The sequence below is a fragment of the Mugil cephalus genome, chromosome 11 (genome assembly GCF_022458985.1).
Source record: "Mugil cephalus isolate CIBA_MC_2020 chromosome 11, CIBA_Mcephalus_1.1, whole genome shotgun sequence".
In the NCBI taxonomy this organism is placed as follows: Eukaryota; Metazoa; Chordata; class Actinopteri; order Mugiliformes; family Mugilidae; genus Mugil; species Mugil cephalus.
The window spans coordinates 9,019,637-9,044,219 of NC_061780.1; the positions used below are offsets into that span (position 1 = coordinate 9,019,637).

The 24,583-nt window shown below is 43.2% G+C and overlaps 3 protein-coding genes across 5 annotated transcripts; 1 reads left to right on the plus strand and 2 right to left on the minus strand.

The window, feature by feature from the left end:
• Nucleotides 1-225: 225 nt before the first annotated feature.
• tmem107l (transmembrane protein 107 like) lies at nucleotides 226-2,676 on the minus strand. 2 transcript variants are annotated; one of them, XM_047598934.1, is made up of 5 exons: nucleotides 2,204-2,676; nucleotides 2,037-2,104; nucleotides 1,854-1,954; nucleotides 679-775; nucleotides 226-552 (listed from the first exon to the last, which is right to left on the minus strand). In XM_047598934.1, exons 1-5 carry the CDS (start codon nucleotides 2,288-2,290, stop codon nucleotides 483-485), a joined length of 423 nt encoding a protein of 140 aa, XP_047454890.1. In that variant the 5' UTR covers nucleotides 2,291-2,676; the 3' UTR covers nucleotides 226-482. The 2 variants fall into 2 exon arrangements, with proteins under 2 accessions (XP_047454890.1, XP_047454888.1); XM_047598932.1 differs by lacking the exon at nucleotides 679-775 and adding an exon at nucleotides 832-928 and having other exon boundaries at nucleotides 2,204-2,675.
• Nucleotides 2,677-3,190: 514 nt separating this feature from the next.
• Nucleotides 3,191-13,370, plus strand: trim46a (tripartite motif containing 46a). Of its 2 annotated transcripts, XM_047599817.1 has the most exons (12): nucleotides 3,191-3,435; nucleotides 4,382-4,640; nucleotides 5,108-5,258; nucleotides 6,168-6,366; nucleotides 6,445-6,591; nucleotides 6,695-6,790; nucleotides 7,169-7,422; nucleotides 7,529-7,650; nucleotides 7,746-8,075; nucleotides 8,740-8,969; nucleotides 9,094-9,161; nucleotides 10,667-13,370. In XM_047599817.1, exons 1-12 carry the CDS (start codon nucleotides 3,376-3,378, stop codon nucleotides 11,112-11,114), a joined length of 2,364 nt encoding a protein of 787 aa, XP_047455773.1. In that variant the 5' UTR covers nucleotides 3,191-3,375; the 3' UTR covers nucleotides 11,115-13,370. The 2 variants fall into 2 exon arrangements, with proteins under 2 accessions (XP_047455773.1, XP_047455774.1); XM_047599818.1 differs by lacking the exons at nucleotides 3,191-3,435; nucleotides 4,382-4,640 and adding an exon at nucleotides 4,673-4,748.
• A 5,250-nt stretch (nucleotides 13,371-18,620) lies between these two features.
• On the minus strand, nucleotides 18,621-23,583 carry slc50a1 (solute carrier family 50 member 1). Its single transcript, XM_047597732.1, has 6 exons — nucleotides 23,359-23,583; nucleotides 22,969-23,046; nucleotides 22,757-22,880; nucleotides 22,500-22,661; nucleotides 19,722-19,841; nucleotides 18,621-19,579 (listed from the first exon to the last, which is right to left on the minus strand). The coding sequence occupies exons 1-6, from the start codon at nucleotides 23,424-23,426 to the stop codon at nucleotides 19,475-19,477; spliced, it is 657 nt and encodes a 218-aa protein (XP_047453688.1). The 5' UTR covers nucleotides 23,427-23,583; the 3' UTR covers nucleotides 18,621-19,474.
• Between the last annotated feature and the right edge of the window lie 1,000 nt (nucleotides 23,584-24,583).

A 24,583-nucleotide genomic window follows, 5' to 3' on the forward strand; every position in this document is an offset into this window, starting at 1 on the left:
GTATAACTATGTATTCTCTTCAGTTGCATTCTTTTTTTTTTTACCATATTTATATATCACAGTAGTTTTATAAGATTTTCTATGGAACGGACAAAGAACAACCTAAAATTACATCTTTGTTAAATGATTATTCTTGACTTACAAGAAGGTTTCGTTGGACATTCTGACATATATCCTCTCTACAGTAAACACTCATGCTAAACATGAAACAAACATAACACATCATGTTTTTGCTTCTGTTTTATTCAAAATATATATAAAATGTGTAAAAAAGAGTTTTGTAGTGTAATCAGTTTTACATCCCTTTGATTTTTCTTTGTGCAGTGTATCCACGTGTCTGTTAACAATTGTTGTCAGTTCTGTTGTAATGTCAATTCTATACATTATCAATGACTCAGATAATTGTAATTGCAGTGTCTGTTGATTAACTTGTAGGTGACCACTTTCCACACCAATTTGAAGCTCTCCATCTGGACTGTTGCTCATAATGGCTTCTTCTTCAGGCCAAAAACTGCTATAAACAAAAGAACCTCCACAAGGGCCGGTAGCACACTAGAGGAAGAGACAGAGAGACAGAAATGAAGAGCAAACTGCCAGTAACAGAAATGGTATTTGTGCTTCACCTTTACGACTTTTATTCTGAAAACTCATACATTGTTTCACAACATGCACACCAACCTGCAGATGGCAAAAATAACCCAATATGTCCAGCATTCCCACTTCTCAAACACAAAGAAAGACAAGGACACGGATGCGCTGCAGTGGACAGCCAGTGCTGGGTGAAACATCTGTCAGGGAAAAACAATTCTGGATTTAACAATATATACTAACCTGCAAATGGCAAGGATCCACCAGTAGACGTCACACCCCCATTGCTCAAATAGAAAGAAAAGCAGAGCCACTGAGGCACTGGCATGGACTCCTGTTGCTATAGTAGGTGAAGAAGCAAGTCGAGTTTGAAGTCATGGAATTGTAACTGATGACTAGAGCGACTTTTAAAGACTGATTACCTCTTTATTGTTTTAAATTTGAGTGTATTTAGAGAGTTCATTTGAGAGTAATTTTTAAGATTCAATATTGTTTAAGGAAATACTGTTTCTCCTAGTCCCAGGCATGACTAAGACAAAAAACAAAGGACTTTGAATACTAATACCTTCTGCTGCATTATATTATCACACAGCAGGAGATATAAAAAGAAGATCACTTCGAACCTGTCATCAATTCTAGGCCATTATTAATTCATCATGTCCCATTCATAGGCCAACACATATATGCCATCAGGAATTGCTGCTCTAATAAGTCACACGATTCCATTTCAGCTTCTTCGTTACAGCTACACAGTTCACGCTTATTTTAAAAAGATCTGTCTTACAAGAGAGTATATAGAGAAACTTGAAACTTTTGGACCTTGCATTCAGGTGGATGTTTGTTGGACACGTACCACCCACCTAGACCAGGCACCCCTACCCCGTAGCAATGACACTCCTTGACGGCAGCCTGACACAGACACACGCACAAAAACAACCCTAACCTCAAAAAGAACATGACAAGTACAAGGTGTTGACCTGGCTTCCAAATTCACCAGATCCCAAACTGATCAAGTATCTGTGGGATGATCCACAGACGCCCCTCCCCTCAACCCATAGGACCCACTCACAACATCCTGTTACCAGACCCCACAGGACACCCTCAGAAGACCCATGTCCATTGTCTGATGAGTCACAATTGTTTTGGAGACACAAAGGAGACCTACACAATATTAGGCAGGTGATCATAATGTTATTCCTGATCATAGTGTAGTTACTTTTGTGATACTACTACTGGTAATGACCAACAAGAGACTCAAAGGATACACAGGAGTCCTTGGCTGCAGTTGAACATGGACACTCCCGAAAAGAAACCAGACAGCTCTATAGCAAACAGACCAAGTGTGACTGCCAGTGCCACCAGCAACCTGAAACAAAAACAGACACATGTTATATTTGAGGGCGTGTATGTGAGTGTGTGTCAAACGTGTAATGCAAACGTTTACTCACTTTCTGTCTTCAATGTCATACTGCTCTTGCGTGAAATCCAAAGGTAAACAGGCCTTTACATTATTTTCCTGAGAAACACCAGTAAATGTTATGTTAACTATTATTTTAGAAAGACATTTATTACTTTATTAATCGACTTGTCAGAGGAGTTAATGGGGCAATCTTACCCTCGACCAAAAGATCGTGATGACGATGACCAGGTGAGCTATGATAGTGAGAAACCGTGCAGGGACCAGGCTGCTGACCGCGGACATGCTGTGGCTGGATCTGGATCTCCGAGGCAGACGACGTGTGCAGAGACAACAGCTAATACACGACGTGCGACAAGTGCTGCACAAGCACACACGAAATCGTTATTTCGTCGTTCGCACAAATATAAAAGAGTTGGCGCTAAATTAGCACTTAGCTACAGTCCATCGATTGAGTTAACTTTTACGTCCAAAAACAACATTGTTCGAAGCTAAACGTTAATTGGCCAGATGAAACCAGCAGCTAAACATCTTACATGCTGATACTCCAACTAACGATTATGTGTTTAATCTACAAATCGGGACGACGACCCTCACGTTGTTGCGATTAAAACGCTTTAGACGGTTGCTACAACAACCAGCAGTGTGTGCATTCAGCATTAGTGACCGGGCGAACAATGGACACCCTAAGGTTCCGGATACGAACACAATTGAGAGAGCACACTCCATGCTCGATATTTCTTTTCTTTTTTTTTTTTTTTCTTGAACTATATTGCCATCTAACGGAAACTCCAAAAACTGGGCCACAAGCAATTGGGCACGTGGTTTAGGCTACCAATCCTTATGATAACAAATAACTCAAGGTTTATTTCGAGAAACTGAGCTTCTGGTTAATTTCACTGCAAAAAGGCATTGCGTTTAAAAATGTCATATTTTTTATTATAACAATATATATATATATATATATTTCATTGAACACGTTGTTAATTTCCTACAAATAAATACAAATGAAAATAAAATAAGGGCGTTGCTATAAAATAATTCTTAATAGAACCGTTTTAATAATGTTGTTGAGCAATGCGGCTGTAGGAGCTGTGGCCTAAACCAGACGCTGCCAACCTCCCCCCTCCTCTTCCCATCCCCTCCCCTCCCCTCCTATTTCTACAACGAGTCGACGAGCTGCTTTGGCACAGACAGCACAGAAATCGGCGTGTGTGCAACAGCACCCCTCAAGCACAGCAATTTAGTGGTAACGCTTCATCAGTCCAGGCCCGGATTTGCCTTTACCTTGATGGGATAACCTGCTCAGATTTTTTAAAACGAGAAAAGGGTCCGTTGTTGTATCGTAAAGACTCCGGCATCTAGAGGACATGGCAGAAGCTGAGCTACAAACCTTTACATCTATCATGGACGCGCTGGTTCGCATTAGTGTAAGTACGACGCTCTTTAAAAAAAAAAAAAAAAAAATGCCATTTCAGCTGTGTGTTATTTTTAACAACGGATTCTGCATGAAGATATACATAACTTAAATTTAGTAATTGTCCATATTACCTCGACCCCTTTTAGCCATAGTAGATGCAGCGATGAAGGAATGTGGCATTTGTTCTTTATAATATATATTTTTCTATCGCATCAAAAAGAGCTGGACCGCTCTGCACAGCTTTCGCTTGGTGAACGGAAACAAAAACAGGTCCACGGTCGTGTCAAAGGGTCCACGCGTTGCAGCAGATGCGGTGGATGTTTATCTAACTACATTCGTCGTAATATGTTGGCTAAGACCCTAAAACGCTGGCACGATGAAATAGCAGAGATGATGCTCGTTGCCATAGAAACGGGATGCTGCGCTCAATATAGCTGCTGCAATGAGCAGAGGCCTCCACAGCCAGTAAAACCTGGACCGGAGGCCACAAAACGAAAGGGGGGGAAAAAAGCAAAAAAACAAAACTGAATTTTAATTTTGAATTCTTCCCTCTTTCATACATCCCCCTACATGGTCACCATTATGTGTTATGACATCTTGAGCTGGGGTTTGCATCTACCCCTTAATTTATCAAGGGTGAGGCAAAGCTAGCTGACTCTATTTATAGTAAAAGGAGGCTTGCTAACACCAACCACAAGTCAGGAAAACCTGTTTTTTCCTCCACATTTGCCCTTTGTGCTCACTATATAGAGTACCTGTCTATACAACTAGTATTGATCTCCCTTTCTCACTCTTGCCTCCTACACATACATTTTACAGGTGACAGGAGGTGCACAATGTTAAGAACTGTGGATTTTACTCCTTTTTTTTTTTCGAGTGACTCAGCCTTTACTGACTACGACACATCATCCAGTCCTCCTGTTTGTACCCCTTCCTGTTACTTTTCTCCCCTCCAGTCCAACATGAAGAGCATGGAAAAGGAGCTGCATTGTCCAGTGTGTGAGGAGATGGTGAAGCAGCCCATTCTTCTGCCGTGCCAGCACAGTGTGTGTCTAATGTGTGCGGCTGAGGTGTTGGTACAAAGAGGCTATCCGCCCCCAGACCTTCCTCCAGAGCCCAACTCACCAGCCTCCACGCCCAATACTCGCTCTCCACGACAGGTGCGCCGACCCATTCCCAGGACACCCGACCGGCTGGAGCGCGTGCTCAGAACAGGTGAAGACAGCAGTGTGTGCATGGAAGGGGACTGGGGACGTTCACGGGGACCGGCAGAATCAGCCTTTGCTCACGTGTGATAGCAGCTGTGTATGTGTGTGAATAGAGGTATGTTGACACAGGGATGATGGTGCAGTGTGATGTCCTTCAAGCATATGAGTATCATAGGTGTTCCAGCTGACTCATCAGCATGTGGCTGTACATGTGTAGCTTCATGTGTCCTTCAAGTTTCTCATGGCCAAGGCCACAGGCAGAGAGTCAAGGAGACAGAAAAGGCAGTAAGCATCTGGCATGCAGGTGTGTTTTCAGAGTGTGTGTATGTGAGCTAACCTCACACCTTTATTTATCACTGGAAACAAGCAAGTGCTACCTTTTACCATTTCCTCAAAGAAGTAAGATCTTCATGATCATTCTGGACTGTCTCTGTCTGTGTCTTTCTCCTCTCCACACCTGTATCCCTCTCCCAGTGTGTGGCACATACCCGGGCCGAAGGCGGAAGGACGCTACCACACCCCCCATGCTGTTCCCCTGTCCTTCCTGTCAGCAGGACGTTGAGCTGGGAGAGAGGGGCCTGGCAGACTGCCTCCGTAACCTCACTCTGGAGCGCATTGTAGAGAGGTGTGCACACACGCAAACACCATAAATATAGCATGTACACAGATCAGTGTTGGTTCAATGACATTGAACATCATGTGGCAGTTCAGTGTTCTGCCACTGGAGTGCACGTGGATGTTACCTAGACATGTACCACCCACATAGATTAGACGGGACACCCACACAGTTATAATGACATGCCTGATCTGTAAATACTAGAGCCTATCAGACCAGACACATAATAAGGGAGATGCTGCGTCCTCAGACTTGGCTTGTGGTGTATATTTATCTCAGTCCGTGTGCATGTCTCATCATCAGCTTATTAACGGAAGTTAACAACAAAAGAATCGTGACTTTTAGAAATGCCATTTAACCAAGCTTGCAGGCAATGAAGAAAGGCAACAAATAACAGATGAAATCAATACTGCTTTATAAATAAGACAGGAAATCATTCGCTGGACGGAGTTTCAATCGTGAATCTTTCTTTTAGACCTGACCCAAAGCTAAGTCTTGCTGGGGCAGCTCAAAAACTGCAGCCTACTGTGTGACAACGCCAGTGATACAATTACTCATTGTTTAAGTTATGTGGGCCAGTTTGGGGCGAAATACTTCTTTAATGTTTAATGCTATCCAGTTCTATTATCAGTTCAAAGAGAGATGATCACAGTTAGAATAGCTGCATCTGAAATAATGTGAGGTAAGGAGAGTTATGGGGATAGGCAGTATGTCCTCAGGCAGTGATCGTGTTGTTCAAGAAAGTGTGACGGTGCATGTTTACTGCTCAGGATGCGCTAACAAGGCAGCTGCTGGGGATGTATCCAGGTCATGCATTTGAAGAGTTGGACTCATAACTGCTGAAAAGAGAGCAGGCTCCTTTCCCTGCTTTCCTCTTCGCCTTTGCTTTATCTCCTCGTTCCCATGTTTGTCCTTCAGGTACAGGCACACGGTAAGTCTTGGGAGCATCGCCATCATGTGTGGTTTCTGTAAGCCTCCTCAGACACTGGAGGCCACGAAGGGCTGCGCTGACTGCAAGTCAAACTTCTGCAACGAGTGTTTCAAACTCTACCACCCCTGGGGAACTCCTCGAGCTCAGCATGAACACATTCTACCCACCAACAACTTTAGACCAAAGGTTTGTCTGTTCTTATATTTTGCACATGAGGCAGAGTAGCTTTTCTTCCATTGAGCCTTAACTATCTTTGTGCCCTAGGTCTTAACATGCACAGAGCATGAGCAGGAAAAACTGCAGTGGTACTGCCGGGACTGCCAGAGGCTGCTGTGCCCACTTTGTAAACTCCGTCGTGTCCACCATGGACACAAAGTTCTGCCCATGGCACAGGCCTACCAGGCCCTCAAGGTGAACATGAGTGTATTTTTTATTTTTTTTTTTTTGCCACGTTAAAACCAGGTTAGTAGCTGTCTTGAATTCTGAGCTTTGTTCTTACGACTTTGGCATGCAGGACAAGATTACGAAGGAAGTCAACTTTATCCTGGCCAACCAGGAAACAATACAGAGTCAGATCACTCAGCTGGAAGCTGCCATCAAACAGATGGAGGTATACCATATTCCCAATGCGTGGATCCACCCATCTCAGCATATCTTTGTACAGGGGTCAAATTATTTTTTACTGTAAAAAATATACAAAATACTGTAATTGATTTGAGTTTAGATGAACTGGGATGCTATTGAGTTGCACTGTTGAAAAATAGGAACACAGCACTAGTCTAACTTGATGCTTTGTTGTAACTGCTGTTACAGAAATTAGTTAGTTGTTGGGGATCCACTAGAGGCCTCGGGATCTGGTGCAATGGCACACTTCTTTGGTGGAAATAATTAGGCCAACGTCTCTGTCTGTATCCATTCTGAATCTTGTCAGTGTTTCCCACCCAGCAGCGAAAAGCTTCTCTGTACTTTCCTCACCGCCTTTCTGCAGGCTAACAGTGCAGTGGCGCTGCGGCACCTTACTCACTGCATCCGCGAGCTGGAGAAGGCCGTAGCTGAGCGTCAGGGGACTCTGACCTTGGCCCTGGAGGGATCCCGCAGCAGGAGGGAGGAGGCGTTGTCCAGGCAGGTCTTCGAGAGGCAGGGCCTGCTGGAGCACGCGGGACTCATGGCCTACACCCAGGAGCTGCTCAAAGAGGCCGATCCTCCCTGCTTCGTACAGGCTGCGAGGGTAACGCATAACAGGTAACGCTTATTCAGCTGAAAGCTAAATTTAACAGGAAGGAAATTGTAAGGCTTGGCTTGTTAGCGTTTCATTTTCTTGATTTTTGCTGTCACTCTCTTCACCCAGGCTGGTGAAGGCGATAGAACACCTCCAGTGTTTCTCTCTTGCTGCCGATCCCTCCTTCAGACACTTTCACCTCGATGCATCCAAAGAGGTCAAGCTCATCAACAGCTTGGCGTTCATACAAGGTGAGTTGTTTGTGTAACGTGAACCATGTAAAAGTGAGAATAGATCAGTGTAGCAGCAGTGTAACCTGTGCCTCTGTCTCCTCTGTCGTCCACAGCCCCAGTGGCTCCAGTCATTGACACTCAGAAGACTCTCGCTTATGACCAGCTGTTCGTGTGCTGGCGCCTGCCTCAGGATTCAGCCCCGGCTTGGCACTTCTCCGTCGAATACCAGCGACGAGCAGGAGGAGCCGCGGCCACGTGGGGCGGCACGAGATCTCAGAACGCCGCTACAACGTGGCAGCGCCTAGATGAAGTGAAAGGGACCAGTGCCGTGATAGACCGACTGCAGATGGACAGCGTTTACGTGCTCAGAGTGAGAGGCTGCAACAAGGCCGGCTTTGGAGAATACAGTGAAGAGGTTTACCTCCAAACTCCACCAGCACCTGGTAAGATGTGTAGACCTTACCCGTTATTTTAGTTCTGCATTACATTCACTTCATCTTGACACGCCTTTTTACACAGGTGTGGCCATTATGTTGTTTCTAAGGTAGTTTCCATGATTTAGGTCGTAACATTGTTTTTTTGTGTTCGCATTAGTAACAGAGATTGTCATTTTCTACTGTCATTTTTCCAACTGATTCCTGACTAATCTTGTCTTTTCTCTCCATCCTCTGATTTTCTCCATTCCCACTTTTTTAGTTTCTGCACACAGCCTTCCTTTTTTTGCTCTGCATTCGAGTGTCATCCCAGTCATACTATTTCCACTTCTGTCTTTCTTGCTGCAGGTCTGTCTTTCTGCACTTTCAAAAATTCTTTATTTTTTGTGTATATATTGTCCATCGTTTCTCTTTGTGTTATTCTATACTGTCATCCCCTCAAAAACAGTTAATTATTTAATCATCTCCAGCAATGTTTAACTAGAGTGAATCTTATCTTTTACTGTTTGTTTTTACTGTTTCTACTTCCCTTTCTAATACACTCTCTTGACCTGCCTCGTATTGTATGTTCTCTTCCCATTATGTATTCACACGTGCTGTAGTCACTTCAGAATCTAACCCTTCCTCCTTCCTGACTCCTTTCCTTTGCCTCCTTTTATCCTTCGCTCCCAAGTCTTGAGTTTCTCCTTGGATTCTCGCTGGGGTTTGCATGCAGACCGGTTGGCACTGGGTAAAGGCCAAACCTACGCCCGCAGTGTGCCAGGACTCTCCCTCCTGCAAGCTGCTGACCGCACACTCACATCTTGTCACTTGACTTCTGACTTGCTGGTGGCGGACTTGGCCATCACTAAAGGCAGACACTACTGGGCATGCTCAGTGGAGCCTAGCTCCTACCTTGTAAAGGTGACAGAAAGATTTATTTGTTTATTTTTTGTTTTTGACATATGAATTGTTTGTATTTAATGGGTTTTACCTTACAGGGTGACTTATAATTGACGTAACCAAAGCTTCGTTCTTGTTCATGTAGGTGGGAGTTGGACTTGAGACTAAGCTGCAAGAGTGGTTTCATCTCCCCCAAGACATGGCCAGCCCTCGGTAACTAACTTACTCTCCTGAGTACAGACTTTACAATAAGAAATCACTTTCAAATACCAAAACGTTACAACATGCATACTAGTCAAGCCTGAAATTATTCATACCCCTGGCAGTTTTTTATTCAAGGAGCAAGTTTTTTCTTGATTGGAAATGACACAGGCGTCTCCCAAAAGATAATGAGACGATGTATAAAAGGCGTCACTGTGGAAAAAAATATTTCTCAGCTTTTATTTACATTTGAACAAAAAGTGGCATGTCCTAAATTATTCATACCCTTCTCAATGTTCAATAGAAAAGCCTTAATTGGTTATTACAGCAATCAAACGCTCCCTGTAATTGCTGGAAAGCTATTTGCGTGTCCACTAATCCACTAATATTTAATTATTTTTGAATGTTGCCCATTAATCCGATGAGCTCCAACTCCAACTTTGATGGATTGTATGGTCTCTTCGCCATCACCCTGATCTTCGGTCCCTCTGCAAATTCTCCACTGGATTCAAGTCAGGACTCTGGTTGGGCCACTGCAAAACCTCCATGTTTTTGTCTGCTGTCCATTTCTTCACCACTTTTATTGTGTGTTTTGGGTCGTTGTCGTGCTGAAATGTCTGCTGTTGCCCGAGGCCAAGTTTCTCTGCAGACTGTATTTGTTGAGAGGCTTGATGTATTCCTCTTTTTTTCATGGTGCCGTTAACTGTGATTATGTTCCCGGGTCCATTAGCTAAAAAAAACACCCCCAAAGCATTTGGTTCCCACCACCATGTTTGACAGTGGGGATGGTGTTCTCTGGACTCTTTTTCACCTCTCTCACTAGCCTCCTGGCCAGCACAGGTGTCACTTTTGGCCTCCGACCACGTCCTCTGAGATTTCCCACAGTGCGGAAAATCTTGCATTTTTAAATAATACTATACTATAAGCACTGTAGCCACTGCAACTTGAAAACATTTAGATATGACCTCATGGCCCTTTCCTGACTTGAGAGTAGCCACAGGTCTGTAGTTTGCAAAGGGTATGAATAATTTAGGACATGCCACGTTTTGTTCAAATGTAAATAAAAGCAGACAAATATTTTTTTCCTTTTATACATCGTCTCATTATCTTTTGGGAGACGCCTGTGTCATTTTTGGTTAATAAAACAAAACAAAAAAAAACTTGCTTGTTGAATAAAAGTGTAAGTCTCAGAGGTTTTGGAGCAATGCCAGAATGTTTTGTACGTGTTTAGCCACTTGGGGGCAGCATAACAATCTGTAAAGACAAGACTGGCCTGACATTTCTTTCAGCTGCCAGGAACAAAGTTTAGACAGGCAAACAAGCTGAAAGAGTACAGTAAATACGGGAAACACTGCAAATAAAGCTGCTACTACAAGGAGCTGATATTGTAATTGAGGTGGAGCTTCACATTTTAAGGTCATACCGTTTTCAACCTTGCAATTTGGAAACAGGTGAGCTTCCTTCTTTTATTTTCTTGTTCAGCCTAAGTTTATGCACCGCTCTGCCTCCCCTCCCAGCTGTGACCCGGACAGCGGCCATGACAGCGGGGCAGAGGATGGCCAGGACTCCCCTCCCTTCTGCTTCCTCACCATGGGCATGGGCAAGATCCTGCTACCGAAAGGACACGGTCACACTCAGAGCCAGAACGACAGCCAGAGCCAGGGGGGGTCGCACTCCCACAGTAGCAGCCACGGTAACCTGCCTCACTTTCACACCGCTCCCCTCCCGCCCCGGCTAGGAGTGTGCCTGGACTGTGACAAAGGACGGGTCACCTTCTACGATGCCCACTCTCTGCGTATCTTGTGGGAGGGACATGTGGATTGTTCTGCTGCCGTGTGTCCAGCATTTTGTTTCATTGGGGGCGGGGCCCTGCAGCTGCAGGACCTTGTGGCCAACCGGAGCATTGAGGAGCCGCCGCCGCGGAGGGTGACCATCCAAGCACGGGCAACAAATCTAAGTAAATAGTCAGTTTTAGGTCACAGTTCACTCAGAGATCAAAGCTTGTCTTGTATTTAGAGGTAAAGGTGGTTTATATTCACCACGTAACGTGAGCTGATTATTCATTTCCTTGATCTTGCTAAACTTTGATACTTGACTGAACTGTCACTCTTAAATATGGTTATAGGTGTTTTTTTTATAGATATGACTGTAAATAACAGATTTTTTTCTTTTATTGTTGTTTTTTTGCATTTGCACTTGACAAATATCTCCTATGGCTTGGTTTCTTCAATATTTTCCCTGCATTATTTCTCCTCAATTTAGCAGTGCGCCTTTGGACATTGTGGCTGAAATGACTTTAGACTATGCAGAATTCTGTCGACAGGGCAATTTAAACCCCTTCATAGCAGGTTAAGAATCTCCAAGCATTTCTTTGCAACGCAAGAAAAATCTGCTTTCCCTTTACACTTTGCTTATTTTGTCCCAGAATGTCTGGACAACAGAAGTTGCATGCAAGTGTAACTAGAATTCATAACTTGCATATATGCAGATAACCGACTGTCACCTTGTTAAAACACCTCAGGTGTACTGTACGTCTAATTTTCTATCTTATTTTTTTATGTAGCTTCAACAATGTAATCATTGTGAGTACAATGCGGAATTAGAGAGCGTTCTTTGGTTATGAATGGCGAAGTTCAGCAGCCTCCGTGGGGATCACAGGTATTTGTGTCTGAACAGCCCCATTATTTTATACTGTCACTGTTTTGCATTTCAAAAGGACTAGTCTGTCATTTTGGCTCGGTAAACACACTCACAGTTGCCTCTGCGGTTTTCCAGTTATAATGTAAAACAAAGAAAACGTGTTCTGAATGAATAATGTTCTCGTTATTTTTGGCTGACTCACAAAACACGTGAACGCATTCGATTGTTTGACACTTTGATGAGAGTTAAATATATCTGTGGCCTACTTGTCCAGACTGTGGTGTTTGATGTCTGATTGACTTTTCATTTTTTTCTACGTCTTGTTTTTCCCCTCCTGCGAAAGGCGGCGGTGAATCATCTTCACCGGGACGATTCGCAGTTTAAGTGAATTTAGTGGGAGAGCTCAGTTACGTTTCACTGCAGTGCAAGAGTTTATATTGTCAGATCCTCAGATCGATTGGCTCCGAGTATATTTTGATACATAGTATGAATTTCTTTCCCTTGTGAGTAAGTAAGTGACTTCCATGCTGTCTGTGGTTCAGTATATGATGTGTGTCCTGTCATGAATGACTTCTCTAGACCAGATTCCTCTTCTAGTGTCTCAGCACAGCACCTGAATGACTTTAGACTGTAGCGTGTCAGAGGTTCAGACTCAGCCTCGCTGGCAGAATGTTTCTATCGTCTAATAAGAAAAAAATAATAAAAGACTAACAACTGTAAGGAGTCACTTTGTGCCAAACATAGCACCTTGTTGCATGTTTTTATATTCATGGTATTACAAGTATTTTTATTTTTTTCTCTGCTCCTGACTATCATAACATTCGCTCCGTTCCCACAATACAAGTAAGACAGAAACTTTCTTTGGCCTAAAGTTTCTTTTCGTTTCTGCTTCTCAGGCTTCAGTACTTTAATTTTTGAACCGCAGACTCTCTTTGTTGTGGGCCACTTTTTCATAATCAACTGTCACTTCATCACCAAAGTGAAAAGTCTGTTTTTGCTCGAATGCAAGTGTCAGTTAAATTGCTGCATGCTATGAAGTTGTCACATCTTGATTGACTGTAAACTGCAGGGCAGCACTCCAAGAGCGATTACAAAGACAAACCCTCTTTGTTTAAGTGTCACGGAAAAACAAATTTCTCTAACAGTGTGTGTTGCCCGCCAGCATGTGAGGGCAAGCACGTCCTTAATCATTCAAGTGTGCCAGAACAGATAAAGTGGATCCTGAGTGCCAAGAAGCTTGAACTCTGATCAGCCTTTGTTTTTTGTTTTGTTTTTTTTTTCGACATCGTGCCAGGACACACCTTTGGACACCTGATAGAGATATCAGACGAAATAGCTCAGAATTTTTATTACATGTAAACACAAAACAAGACGAGGTGAGCCGGTCGGACTGGTGGTGACAACGGGCCATTGTTCCCCAGACGAAGTGACAAAAATACATTTTTTTCACGAAAGGAGCAAAGTAAATGTTGTGTAACACAAGAATGTGTGTGCATTGTCACAGAGGTGTTGCAGTCAACACGAGAGTTGGAACTCCTTTGCTGTAGATGCTTGCAGTATTAAAATGTCACCTTTAGGGGGCAACGTTGTTTGTGCTTTGTTGACTTCTGTCTTTTGTTTAAAGGAGAAAAAAAAAGCAACAGGTGCACCCTGTGTCAACACTGACGTATCTGGCCACAAATCTGTGATGACATGTCACACACTGTAAGTTAAGAAGAGCTTTCAGCCTCTGTCTGGATCATCCAAGTCAATATTTGTGCTATTCAACATGTTAACCTCGAGGAATATCTATCCCCATCGCCTCATCCACGGTTCGAAAAACAATCTTTCACAATCTGTATATGTTGATATTAATAAAAAAAGAAATAAATACAATATATTTGGGCAAGACCTGTGGTGTCACATTTTACAAACGGCTACAATACCGTTCCATCATATTGCCTGCCAAAATGAAACAACACCAGAACAAGAGAAAAAAAAAAAACTTCCGGCAGAACAAGACTGGACGATCTCTATTCACAGGTTCCAGCTAAAACACTTTGTATGTTTTTCCTCTGCTGCCGTCGTCCCACCTCCTCAGGGCTCTGATTTCGGTGAAGTTGCATAATTTCCTGGCGAAAACTAATTTTGGTTTACACATGTTTACACGACAGAGTGCCTCCCACAAAGGTTTGTCCGACGGTGTTTGTCTACGTAGTCGCACGCAAGCATGTGAGTGATTCACGAGAATTTCCAGCCGGAATCTCTGAGACGATTGAGTGGAATCACTCGCGGTGAAAATAAGAGGATGAAATGAATGAGCTAATCGACCATGTGAACCGGTGTAGGGAAAAACCTGGAAGATTTAAGATTTTAGGATCTAACTTTGTCGTATATATACATTAAGATGCCATTTCTTGTGGTTAAAATCCACTGACAGCAGTTTTTTTTTTTTTTTTTTTTTTTTGCCTCTACCTCCAGTGAAACAAGTGTTCTTGGATTCCAATTAAAGCTTTTCCTTGTGTTTGAAGTCGCCTGAACAGAAATGCTGAGTGCCATGCAGAACAGGCTCCAAATGCGATGTGATGTAGTGAACTTTCAAATGTGCAAACAGTGCAAGAAGCTGCAGAAATGTTTGCCCAGCACGAGTACAGACTCCCGGCCCCCTGAACAGCTGTGGCTCAGTCTTTCCTTAGTAGATCACAGTAGATGTGTATGTCCTAATGCACATACACTGTTCGCCAACGTAACAGGCCTTGAGTAACACTACATGTTCCAACCGGTCTCAGATTTTGCCAAAGGGGGAAAAAAACAACCATATTTCTGCCACTGGCTTGAGTTTCTCGGTTTCTTCGATATAATTTTTAAACTGAATTCTGTGCGCACATGTAATCAAATCCAATTTGTACAGTTGCCATTCAAAAACACACCCGAAACCACTGTGACACACAGACCGATCACGTGTGTGTGTGTGTCTTCTGGATGGATGCCAGCGTGAGACGACATGCTCAGACAGGACCGTCCCCCCTCAGGTTCTGTGAGTATTTATGTCTCAGTGTGTGTGTCATTTTTAGACTGTAAAAACATTAGCTCCCCATAAAGCCATTAACTGTGCCACCTGCTTGGCATGATTTTCGGCTCAGAATCAAAATCTCAGAAACAAGTGATTTATTGCCACGTGTCTTCACACATACGACGAATTTGTTGTGATGGTTAGTACAGTACAATACAATGTAATGCAACACAATGCAGTACAATACGAAAATAGTGGAAGAACTGTACATAATGTACATTAAGAAGTGCGTGTGCATTTGTCACTACATTTTAGGAGTTTTTATGCTATATTTGCTATTTCTGTTATAATACTCTAAATTCTATTGACTCAGATGAAATGTTGTGCCGGACATGTGCAGAGCGCGGTGAGTGAAGCTCAGATATTTTCCGCCAGTAAAACAGGCAGATACCTGACAAATGATTTATATCAAAGGTGAAATGTGTATGTTCATCCTTGCTGACAAGGGGTTTGGTCCACACGTTCTCCACTGACAGCTTAATAACTAGCTGTCCACCTTTCACTTCACTCACTGCTCCAAGCCCAAAGAACGGTGAAGCAAAAGAGGGGGGAGGAAGAGGAAGCAAAACAATCACAGAGATCGGAGCAGGACATAGTAAAAACCACGCTCGGCCCCCTTAAAACACGCCGGAGGTTCCGCCTGATAAACCTTTTTCCGTGGCAGATGTACAGAGTGAAGGCCTCTCAGCACCAGCTGGTCACAGCGACGGAGCTGAGGAGTCACAAATTCGTGCATGCGACCGCCTGCGCGTGAGAACAAGGAAGGTGGTCTTAGTGTGCGGCCTGCGACGCGTGCATTAAGTGCTTGTGCGCGTCCCTCAGCTGTGCAACCTCTGGGCTCCGTGGGGAGAAGTGCTGATTACAAAATCAAAACAAAAAGCGGAGAAGCTGGTCAAACCGGGGAAGCCACTTGCTGCTCCCCGCACGTGGTTCATCGTAAATACCTGCAACGCCAACTGCATTTACAAACAAGGCAGCGCATGCATTTACACAGACGCCAATAAAAGGCAAAGAAAGAAGGCTTGGGCGTGAATTTCAATTGGATTACTATTAGTCAGGGAAACGCAGCGCATATCAAAACAACGTGAAGTTTGTTTTCCTGGGTTGGAAAGCCAGTCAACTCCTCACCCGTTCACTATAAAGATTTCTATAAGTCTGGCTGGTAAATGAATCAGGGATACACACAAAAAAAGCGTGTAAACAATTACCAGTCATGGTAGAGGCATGAAATGAATGAGAGGAAAGAAACAAACTGACAAACAAAAAGAGTAAGAACACTGAAAGAGTATCACATGGCTTAAATAAAGATAAAACGGGAAGACAGAAAGATAGAAGACGCCCATGTGGACTAAGAGGAGGAACAATAGCTGACCATGGGAATAATTAGATAAACAAGAGAAGGGAGGAGGACGACAGAGACTGCTGGGAAGGGTGAGGGGCTGACAGGAAAACTGAGAGAAGCACATTCCTTCTTCCCTCTTATTCTGTTCAAAACAGCAGCTGGGACAGGTGTGCTTTTACTGATGGTAGAAAGTGCACAGGCTGCTGACTGCCTCCCAGTATGCCGTGTGTATGCTGTGTGTGTTTATATGCTGAGCATGCAAACTGTCTGGCTGCAGACTGCACGTTAGCAGAGACTTCGCTGTGTGTAATTACGGGGGAAACAAAACCCAGAGATCAGAATTTGCCCATTATGGCTAACATAGACATCTTAATGCACACGTAGTGTTTGTGGGGGTGGGAGCCTGAGGGAGAGTCCGCATACAGTCCTGTGCATACAGTGTGTGTAGGCCTGTGTTTAAAGGGATGTGTGCAAACGTGCTGTAGAGCTAGGCTTGTGTGTGTTGTTCAAGGAGACAATCTCTGCTTCAGGAAACAGAGGGATCCTGTTTGTGAGTTGAACTCATTGTTCAGCTCCTCCACACACACACACACACACACACACACACACACACACACACACACACACACACACACACACACACTCATACACAAAACACAGGCCTCATGTTACCATTTGGCTGTCGACCAAAGACGTGTACTCATCAGAGTAAAGGCCATGCTTTGATTTCCTGCCCAACACTTAACACTTTTGTGTCTTCGCAGCAAAGCCAGTTTCTAATGAGGGGTGTGTCTGACCAGTCTCCCTGACTCCACATATTGTCTCTCCAGTGTCACTGATGTCTCTCTTTTCACCAGATGAATGACCAACATCCGTTATCTTCTCCACAACTCATCGTTCTCTCGTCTTTCCTCACGGCTACGCGACCCCTCCTTTTCCTATTAAATTACTAATTTCTTTTCAGAAGACATCCGCATGTTTCACAGCTCTGACTCACGCATCTGCACCATCCTGTCCTAGTTCTTACATACAGCTTTAAAAACAAAGTCATTGTTGTGTTGTAACACAGTGACCACACAAGTTAAAATCCCTTGTAGGGCGACTTTTGGAATAGCCCTGTTATTGTTCTACTGACATTTTTCATCACCAGATCACATTCAGTCCCGATTTATTCTGTGAAATACCATTTTGAGAAAGAAAGTTTTGTCCATCCATTCTTCGTACCCCTAAAAGAAGGCAGCATTTTTGGTTTTGACATCTTCATGGACTGAAATCTGCTGAGATGGGCCCAGGGAGGCCTCTCAACGCGCATCTTTCTATCATCGGATGGTAGGGAGCGTGTGTGTTCGAGCACTTTGACAGCTTCCTGAAACTGGCGGTCGAAAAGATATCCCCGCATCACTCCATTAGCGGACAGCTGTATACAGGTTTAACAAACTGGGGAGGATTTCAACCTCTCCCTCTGAATCTGCTTTATCGTCCCGTAGAAGACTGTTTTTGTCACTTTAAGTGTGCGCATTCAACATGAATGTCTTCCAGGGCTGACTGCGGGGATGAATGATCTTCGTTTTTATGGTTGGTTTCATCGAGACCACGAAGCGCACTTCTTTTTTTTTCGTTTCGAGGGAAAGAGCTTTGAGACGAAGGGATGCGTCTGGAGAACACAAAGCCAGAATAAGCGCTGCTGCGGCAAAGATGAAATAAAGGAGTGAACCTCAAGACGGAGACGCAGCTCGTTCTCTGCGTGCATCCGTCTCAGCTGACACCTTTTGGGGAACGGTGGCGTGGTACACACTGTAACTACACTCTAAAAGAACAAGACAATCCTAAGTTTTTTCTGTCTGCCTTGTCGTCTCCTTCTGGACCTTTCCCTCCTTCTTGTTCTCGCTTTAAACTGCGGCTTATTTATCCCACGCCTCCAGCTTCCACATAACACTCAAGTCCAACACAATGCTGTGTTGTCTATGTCAGCTCCCTGTCAGGCCTATAGAGCCTTTGAGCTCGGGAAGAGAGGCCAACGTCTCACACACACACACACACACACACACACACACACACACACACACACACACACACACACACACACACACACACACACACACACACACACACACACACACACACACACACGTATACACATGGGATGAGAACCTCTGGCGTGGCCTTTCCCACCGCTGCCCTCTCTGTATCAACACAGTCACACAAACAGGCTCGTTCACGCTGCTGCACCATCAAACAGGCTTTTGTCTCTCTTATACAACCACTCCAAGCACACACACTCTTATCTCCACACATCTGCATCTAGGCTCATTACTGCACTCAAAACAAACTATAAGCAAGAAAGCCCTGATGGTTTTGGAGAAAATCACTTAGTGGCACCCTCGCACAACTCAAAATAACCTTTAGAAGTGAGTGAATCGACACGGACAGCCAGCTGTTCGATTTGCATATGTCCTTATCACGTTTAATAATTGCAAGACAACCAGCCACCACACAATTAAACATGATTAAATCCTGTCTTTTCTTTGTATTTCATATAATAGCTTATATAAGAATTTATATAAAAAAATAGCATCGATAACATAAGTAAACATCGTTTGGTCCTGAACATAAGCCCAACACACGTCTTGTATCAAAAAGGTTCAGATCCAAAGTATAAAAACATCTTTTAATAAACTGTCACTGCCACTGATGGAACTCAATAATCTGTCTGCGTGTTACACGGAGATGCGAGTACAAAAAGAGATATGAAATCGGTCGTCTCACGAGGCTGTGCAAAAAAAATAAAAAATGTATATATATACACACACACACACACACACACACACATATATATGTACATGTATATGTGTATATATATATATGTTGAAACCCTTTACAGTACAGAACCATATACGAGTACCAGGCAACAAACAAATGTTATAATATGGAATTAAAAAACCGGTAGCAGCCAGAAAGTTACATCTTCACAAAAGTTTTGGCTAGTAGGTAGATGAGGTCCAACACACTTCAGATGATTGTGAGCAAGTTTCCTGACATGTTTGCAGTAACATGATCAAGCAGAAGGCACTTTAGGACAAACATTTAACAAACAGGCGCAGAAAAAAAAAAAAATCCGTCCGTCCCCATTTTAACTTGAAGAGTAGAACACATTATCGCCACTTCGTACGAGGTGTCACTCAGCGTGTTCTTGAAATGTCAAATTCTGCGTCACGAGTGATTGGTGAACTTTGCTGCCGCGCCTCCCACTGACTCAACAGACGTGTTTTTACATTTTCGGCTCTGATTTCTTCATATCTGCAAAGGCTTGTAGGGCGAGCTCTCATTGTCGGACGCGTATTTCCAAAAAAGATAAAATCTGATGAGGCTGGTGAAGATTCCAGGTGTGTTTGGAACCTGGAACAAACACACACAAGAACACAAAGAATAAACAGGCAGATAAAATAGTCATTATCATGTTAACCCTGGAACTATGTAAAAAAAAAAAAAAAAAGAAGCTGCGTTTTTACATAAGCACGTCGAGTCAAGAGTGTCTTACCACAATGTAGGAGTCGTTAAGCTGGAGGCCGTACAGGACCCAAGAGGTTGAAGTGAAGAAGGTTGCTACAGTCAGTGGGAAGGACAAGCACTGGACATTACCACTCCGCACTATGTTTACCTGAAAAAGAAGAAAGGACGAGAAGTGACAATCAGTAACTTTAAAGCTGCATCCATGAGTTCATAACACGACACACGTTGTCTAATAACACATTTTTTTTACATTACATTACAGCACATTATACTTTCAGTTCATTGTTCAGTGCCAGTATGCTCCATCAGATATGCTCGTTGGATGGATGAACAGCTGAGGAAATCCTCTTTGCACCACAAACTCAACCCCACACAAAGAAGAACTTTAAATAACTGAACTTTCGAAAGTGGTAAGAGTGCATTTCTTTATCTAGAGGTAAATGAGCACATCTAAAAGGCTGGTATCAGTATATTGAAGGAAAACCAGGAGTGTGCACCAAGAGGTCTGTAACTGTCTGCGTTTAACACTTTGAGTTGAAATTTCACTATTCTCTCCTAAATAGGTTTGATAAGACTCTTAAAACCTCTATGTTTGCCTTACTAATGTCTACAAGTTTAATCCTACATCTTGGTTTCTTAAGAACTGTCTCGTCGCTTATAAGAAGGATGGCAACAGATACTATGCATTTACGTATTAATCTGGAATACCAGTTTAAACCAGCAGCACTTCTGGAATCTGCTGCAGTGTAAAAGGAAGATGGAAGACGGCATCGCACTGTGTGAACTGCAAGGATGAAACAGAACGTGACCGAGAGGAAAGGCACAAACAGACAGAGACCGAGAATAACAGGAAGACAGACGAGGGAAAGAAAGGCAGGAAACCGACTGGAGGTCATTCAGAGCTGCGAGGCAGATGGAGGGAAGGAGACAAACAGGATTGAGAAGTTCAAGATGATATACGGAGACAAATGGAGAGACGGGGCAACACGGGACTTCCATCTTCACTGATGAGCAGCTTACGCATGCAGAGTGAGCCGACGTGAATTACTGGAGATGAGCTGAACAGAACAGCTGCTGCTTGCTGTCCGCAGAAGATCAGCCATATGGACAAAAAATGTGCTGTTTCAGTGAATATTGGAGTATTAAAGAAAATACTGCGACTACTTCCTATGAACAAGGGCACATGTAGAAAGTAACTATGACAATATTTGCTTAATTCATTAAATACAAGCCCCACCTAAAAACTTTCTAAAAACTAGATTTTCAGGGTGAACAGCATGAATTCTGTAGCTGACATGCATGGCTTGGCAGAAGCGTGTTTCCGCTGTAGCGTTTCTGACTGCTTCTCCATCTATGCAATTTTCTAATTCATTGTCTAATTCATTGTCTAGCTAACACAATCAGGAACTCCCTCGTCCCTCATGCAATCAGGCATCAACTCCTCACTCGAGGGGAGGAGGAAATAGGCCACAGAGGACTGTGCAATATTTGTCATCTGTAATTTAATCTGTTAAGAGTTTATCATTTATTGCACATTTTCTCTTCTTTCTTTTTTTTGTGTATGTAGCTACTGGAAATACAATGTCCCTGAGGGAGTCAACTCAAAGGGATCAATGAAGTTTAGTCTAAGTTTTGTATCAATAAAGATGGAACACATTGAGGAAAGGTTAACTGCGAGGCTTTGGATATGCAAACATTAGCATGACTCAGTCAACATTGTTGAAAGTGAAGCAGGAAGTGTAAAGACAAAACAAATAAAAAGGCACAGCCCCAGCTAGCGTTTAGGTGGCTTTGGCTGTACGCGTGGGGGAAGGCATCTTTTTCTATGTCTAGTTTAATGAAGCCGTCGTTTATCCCATAATTCCTGAGCAAAACTTGTGTCACAGAGCAGCAAATTTCTGATATTTTGGTCTGAAGATCTGCAAAATGTTAAAACTGTAACCAGCTGCTATTTGACTGGTTCCTTAATGAGCCAATAAAACAGCCGAACCCAGTTACCATCAAACACTACTTGTGCTCAAAGCTCAGCAAGAACTTACTAACCTCAAAACCACAATTATTGTGCATATATGTGAATGAATATTAACTTAATCTCCTGGAAAACAGACAGATTCAATTTCTGGCTATTGCTAGAAACACCTATTTTCGGGGTTAGCAAAAACATACCAGAGCCAGTAAGCTGCAGTCTTTCCAACTCTGGCAAAAAAAGAAATTCTAAACCTAATCTATACGTTTTAAAGGCTGAGGTCAGTGAATGTTGGGCACTTTGGCTTCATCATGGCTTCATTTCACTGAACATAGCAGGATTCAAGGAAACTTTCATGTGGAATGAAATGAAGCACAGAAGCCCAGTTCCTCTAACAACAACAACACTTAAACGACAATATAAAGGTGTAAAACAGTATAAAGTGCAAACAGTATTTGCATTAAACGATGCTCCTCCACCTCCCCGGGCCTTTTTCCTACATCTGGTTAAATAAATGTCTGTGGTGCTGCTCACAATCCTCTGTGCAGCTTTCACCACCCAGCGCAGAGCCTTCCTCTCTGCAGCCGAGCAGCTGCCGTGATGCAGGAGCGGAGAACGCTCTCCGCTGCACATCTGTAAAACGAGGTCAGGACTGAGCCCCCAAGTCCAGCACACCAGAGCCCCCTGAGAGTATAGAGCGTCGACTACCTGACTCGACCGTGTGTCTCCTGAGTTAATAAGGTTATGCCCTCATTATCGGACACTTTCAGATGATTAAATTAACAAGTGTGCTTTCATGAATACTATGGATCCGTGTTGCTCTGTGTTCGTGAGCCTCACCAGGTCGGTCAGCGGCGACATGTACATGCTGACGGTGACGACGCTGCAGGTGAGACCGAGCTGGTTCAGCCGAGACTCTCCTTCAGTGAGAAACGTGGTGAAGTAGAACCAGCCGCAGGTCAACACTATCGCTGCCGTGACCGTCTGGGAAATCACCTGCCTCTGGAACAAACACATACAGGGTGAGGGACAGGAAATGCAGCTGTGTCCAGGTGCGGTGACTTCCGCAGGTCTACACTTGAGAGTGACATGAATACCTTCTGTTTTGTGTACAGGATGTACATGATGATGTAGAGGATCTGGAGAACGGCGCCGATAAAGTTGACCAGGATAATCGTGTGGTCGCTCTTCAGGATCCCATAGTACAACCAACCTAGGTTACTATGGAAACAAGAGGTGCATGCGGTGAGTACTGAGTTATAAACACTAAATGATGGAGAGGGATGCAACACGAGCACAAAGCACACACTTGAGACACGTGGTGAGGAAAGGAAGGAACTGGATGTTGTCTGTACTTTTGGATTCTTTCATCTTCTTCAGGTCGCTCCTGAAAACACACAAACAAACAGATAAGTAGACAAAACGAGAGAGCAGACATCCACGGGAGGAGGAAGCAAAAACACAGCCATCGTGAAGCAAATCATTTGATGTTTAATGAAGGTATTTGCATGTTTTACCGCGTCCCTGCACGATAAAGTTAATGATTGCCACGAATACAGACTTATAAGTGCAGCTACAAAAAATCTCCATCGTGACCAGCACAGATCCCCTCGTATTTCCTAACAGCTCGACAAAGTTACATCAGGAAATAAAATGGATAACTACCGGGAACAACGCATTAATGTATAACTCAACTTACAGTCCAGTCGAGAACATCCCGACTGTAAACACGATGCAGGCCCATGACAGAAGCTGCAAAAAATCCATCGACCTATTAAAAAAAAAAAATGAATCCGTGACACTTGTCAGCCCAATATTTTACGCGCAGTGTCTGCTTTCAGTCACGGAGCGGTGAAGTACATGGAAATAAATACAGAGTTTGACTACGCGGACGCTCTCACTGCATTTCCGTGTTTGCAATCAGTGTCTGCAGGATTCCTGCCCTGTGATTGGCTACGGGCTGAGCAGGTGGGTCGGGTTTGTCCAATGGGGAGCTGAAACGATGGCTAACGCCAAACGTCACGTCTTTGCATGACGAAAAGTTTAACTTCAGGGACCCATTGTCGTGTTCAGTTCAATCTCGTCTTACATGTGCATACATGACTTTTAGATTCCAGCATGAAGTGCCACTGGTTTTGGATGACTCTTTCCTTTTCATTGTTGGAACAGACTGAAAGTCAGAATGGTCTGAAATCATCAATTTATGATAAGGCAAACACTTAGTACTGATCACAATTTAATTTTCATTACTGTTTTGAGGAGTATTTTGTGAGATCCCAATCCTTGTGGAAGTTAAATATTGAAGTACTGAAGTATTTTTTCTATTTGTTTGTTTGTTTTGTTCTTTTTTCATAGCAGTTTTTTTGTGTGTGTGTGTGTGTGTTCCAGACTCTAAGAAGCAAAACATTGATCTAAAATCCAAAATAATAATTAAGAAACACGATTAAAAATCATCCAGGGTGCTCATTAACTTTCTCTGGCTCTTCTCACCTCACATGCCTCCTCCCACCAGCACAGACCTTCAGATCACCCCCTCTGTGTCCAGCTGTCAGTGCAGAGCTGCTTTTTCATTCTACTCGTTTCAAACCTCTTTCAAACCTGACCTTTAACAACAGCCTCAGATATATAATCTCATTCCGTCTTCTTCTTTATTTTTGAGGGGTTTAATTCCAGATCCGCCTCTGCTGACATTTAAATGTTTTAAATGTTTATTTATTTATTTACTTTTTAGAATTTTATCTCAGTGGTTTATATTGGATCGTTCTGCTATTAAATTGTAATTTCCATTCTTTTTGTGAGTTTTTTTTATGTGAAGCCTTTTTTTAAGTGTTATTTAAACAAAATGTACATTTACAGTTCATTCCAGCGTTCTTATTTAGTCAGTCAGTTATTGAGTAGAAATATTGTAGATACAGATACAGTAG

What these genes read in the sequence shown, in the direction of transcription:
- tmem107l (XM_047598934.1), bottom strand. Translation starts at nt 2,290, where the DNA reads ATGTCCGCGGTCAGCAGCCTGGTCCCTGCACGGTTTCTCACTATCATA. An exon ending in TATGACATTGAAGACAGAAA is followed by an intron (nt 1,955 to 2,036) that starts GTGAGTAAACGT and finishes TTTTTGTTTCAG; the next exon opens with GTTGCTGGTGGCACTGGCAG. An exon ending in CTGCAGCCAAGGACTCCTGT is followed by an intron (nt 776 to 1,853) that starts GTATCCTTTGAG and finishes TGTTTCACCCAG; the next exon opens with CACTGGCTGTCCACTGCAGC.
- trim46a (XM_047599817.1), top strand. Translation starts at nt 3,376, where the DNA reads ATGGCAGAAGCTGAGCTACAAACCTTTACATCTATCATGGACGCGCTG. An exon ending in AGGCCTACCAGGCCCTCAAG is followed by an intron (nt 6,592 to 6,694) that starts GTGAACATGAGT and finishes TTTGGCATGCAG; the next exon opens with GACAAGATTACGAAGGAAGT. An exon ending in CTGCCATCAAACAGATGGAG is followed by an intron (nt 6,791 to 7,168) that starts GTATACCATATT and finishes GCCTTTCTGCAG; the next exon opens with GCTAACAGTGCAGTGGCGCT.
- slc50a1 (XM_047597732.1), bottom strand. Translation starts at nt 23,426, where the DNA reads ATGGATTTTTTGCAGCTTCTGTCATGGGCCTGCATCGTGTTTACAGTC. An exon ending in TTCCTCACCACGTGTCTCAA is followed by an intron (nt 22,881 to 22,968) that starts GTGTGTGCTTTG and finishes TTGTTTCCATAG; the next exon opens with TAACCTAGGTTGGTTGTACT. An exon ending in TGTCGCCGCTGACCGACCTG is followed by an intron (nt 19,842 to 22,499) that starts GTGAGGCTCACG and finishes CTTCTTTTTCAG; the next exon opens with GTAAACATAGTGCGGAGTGG.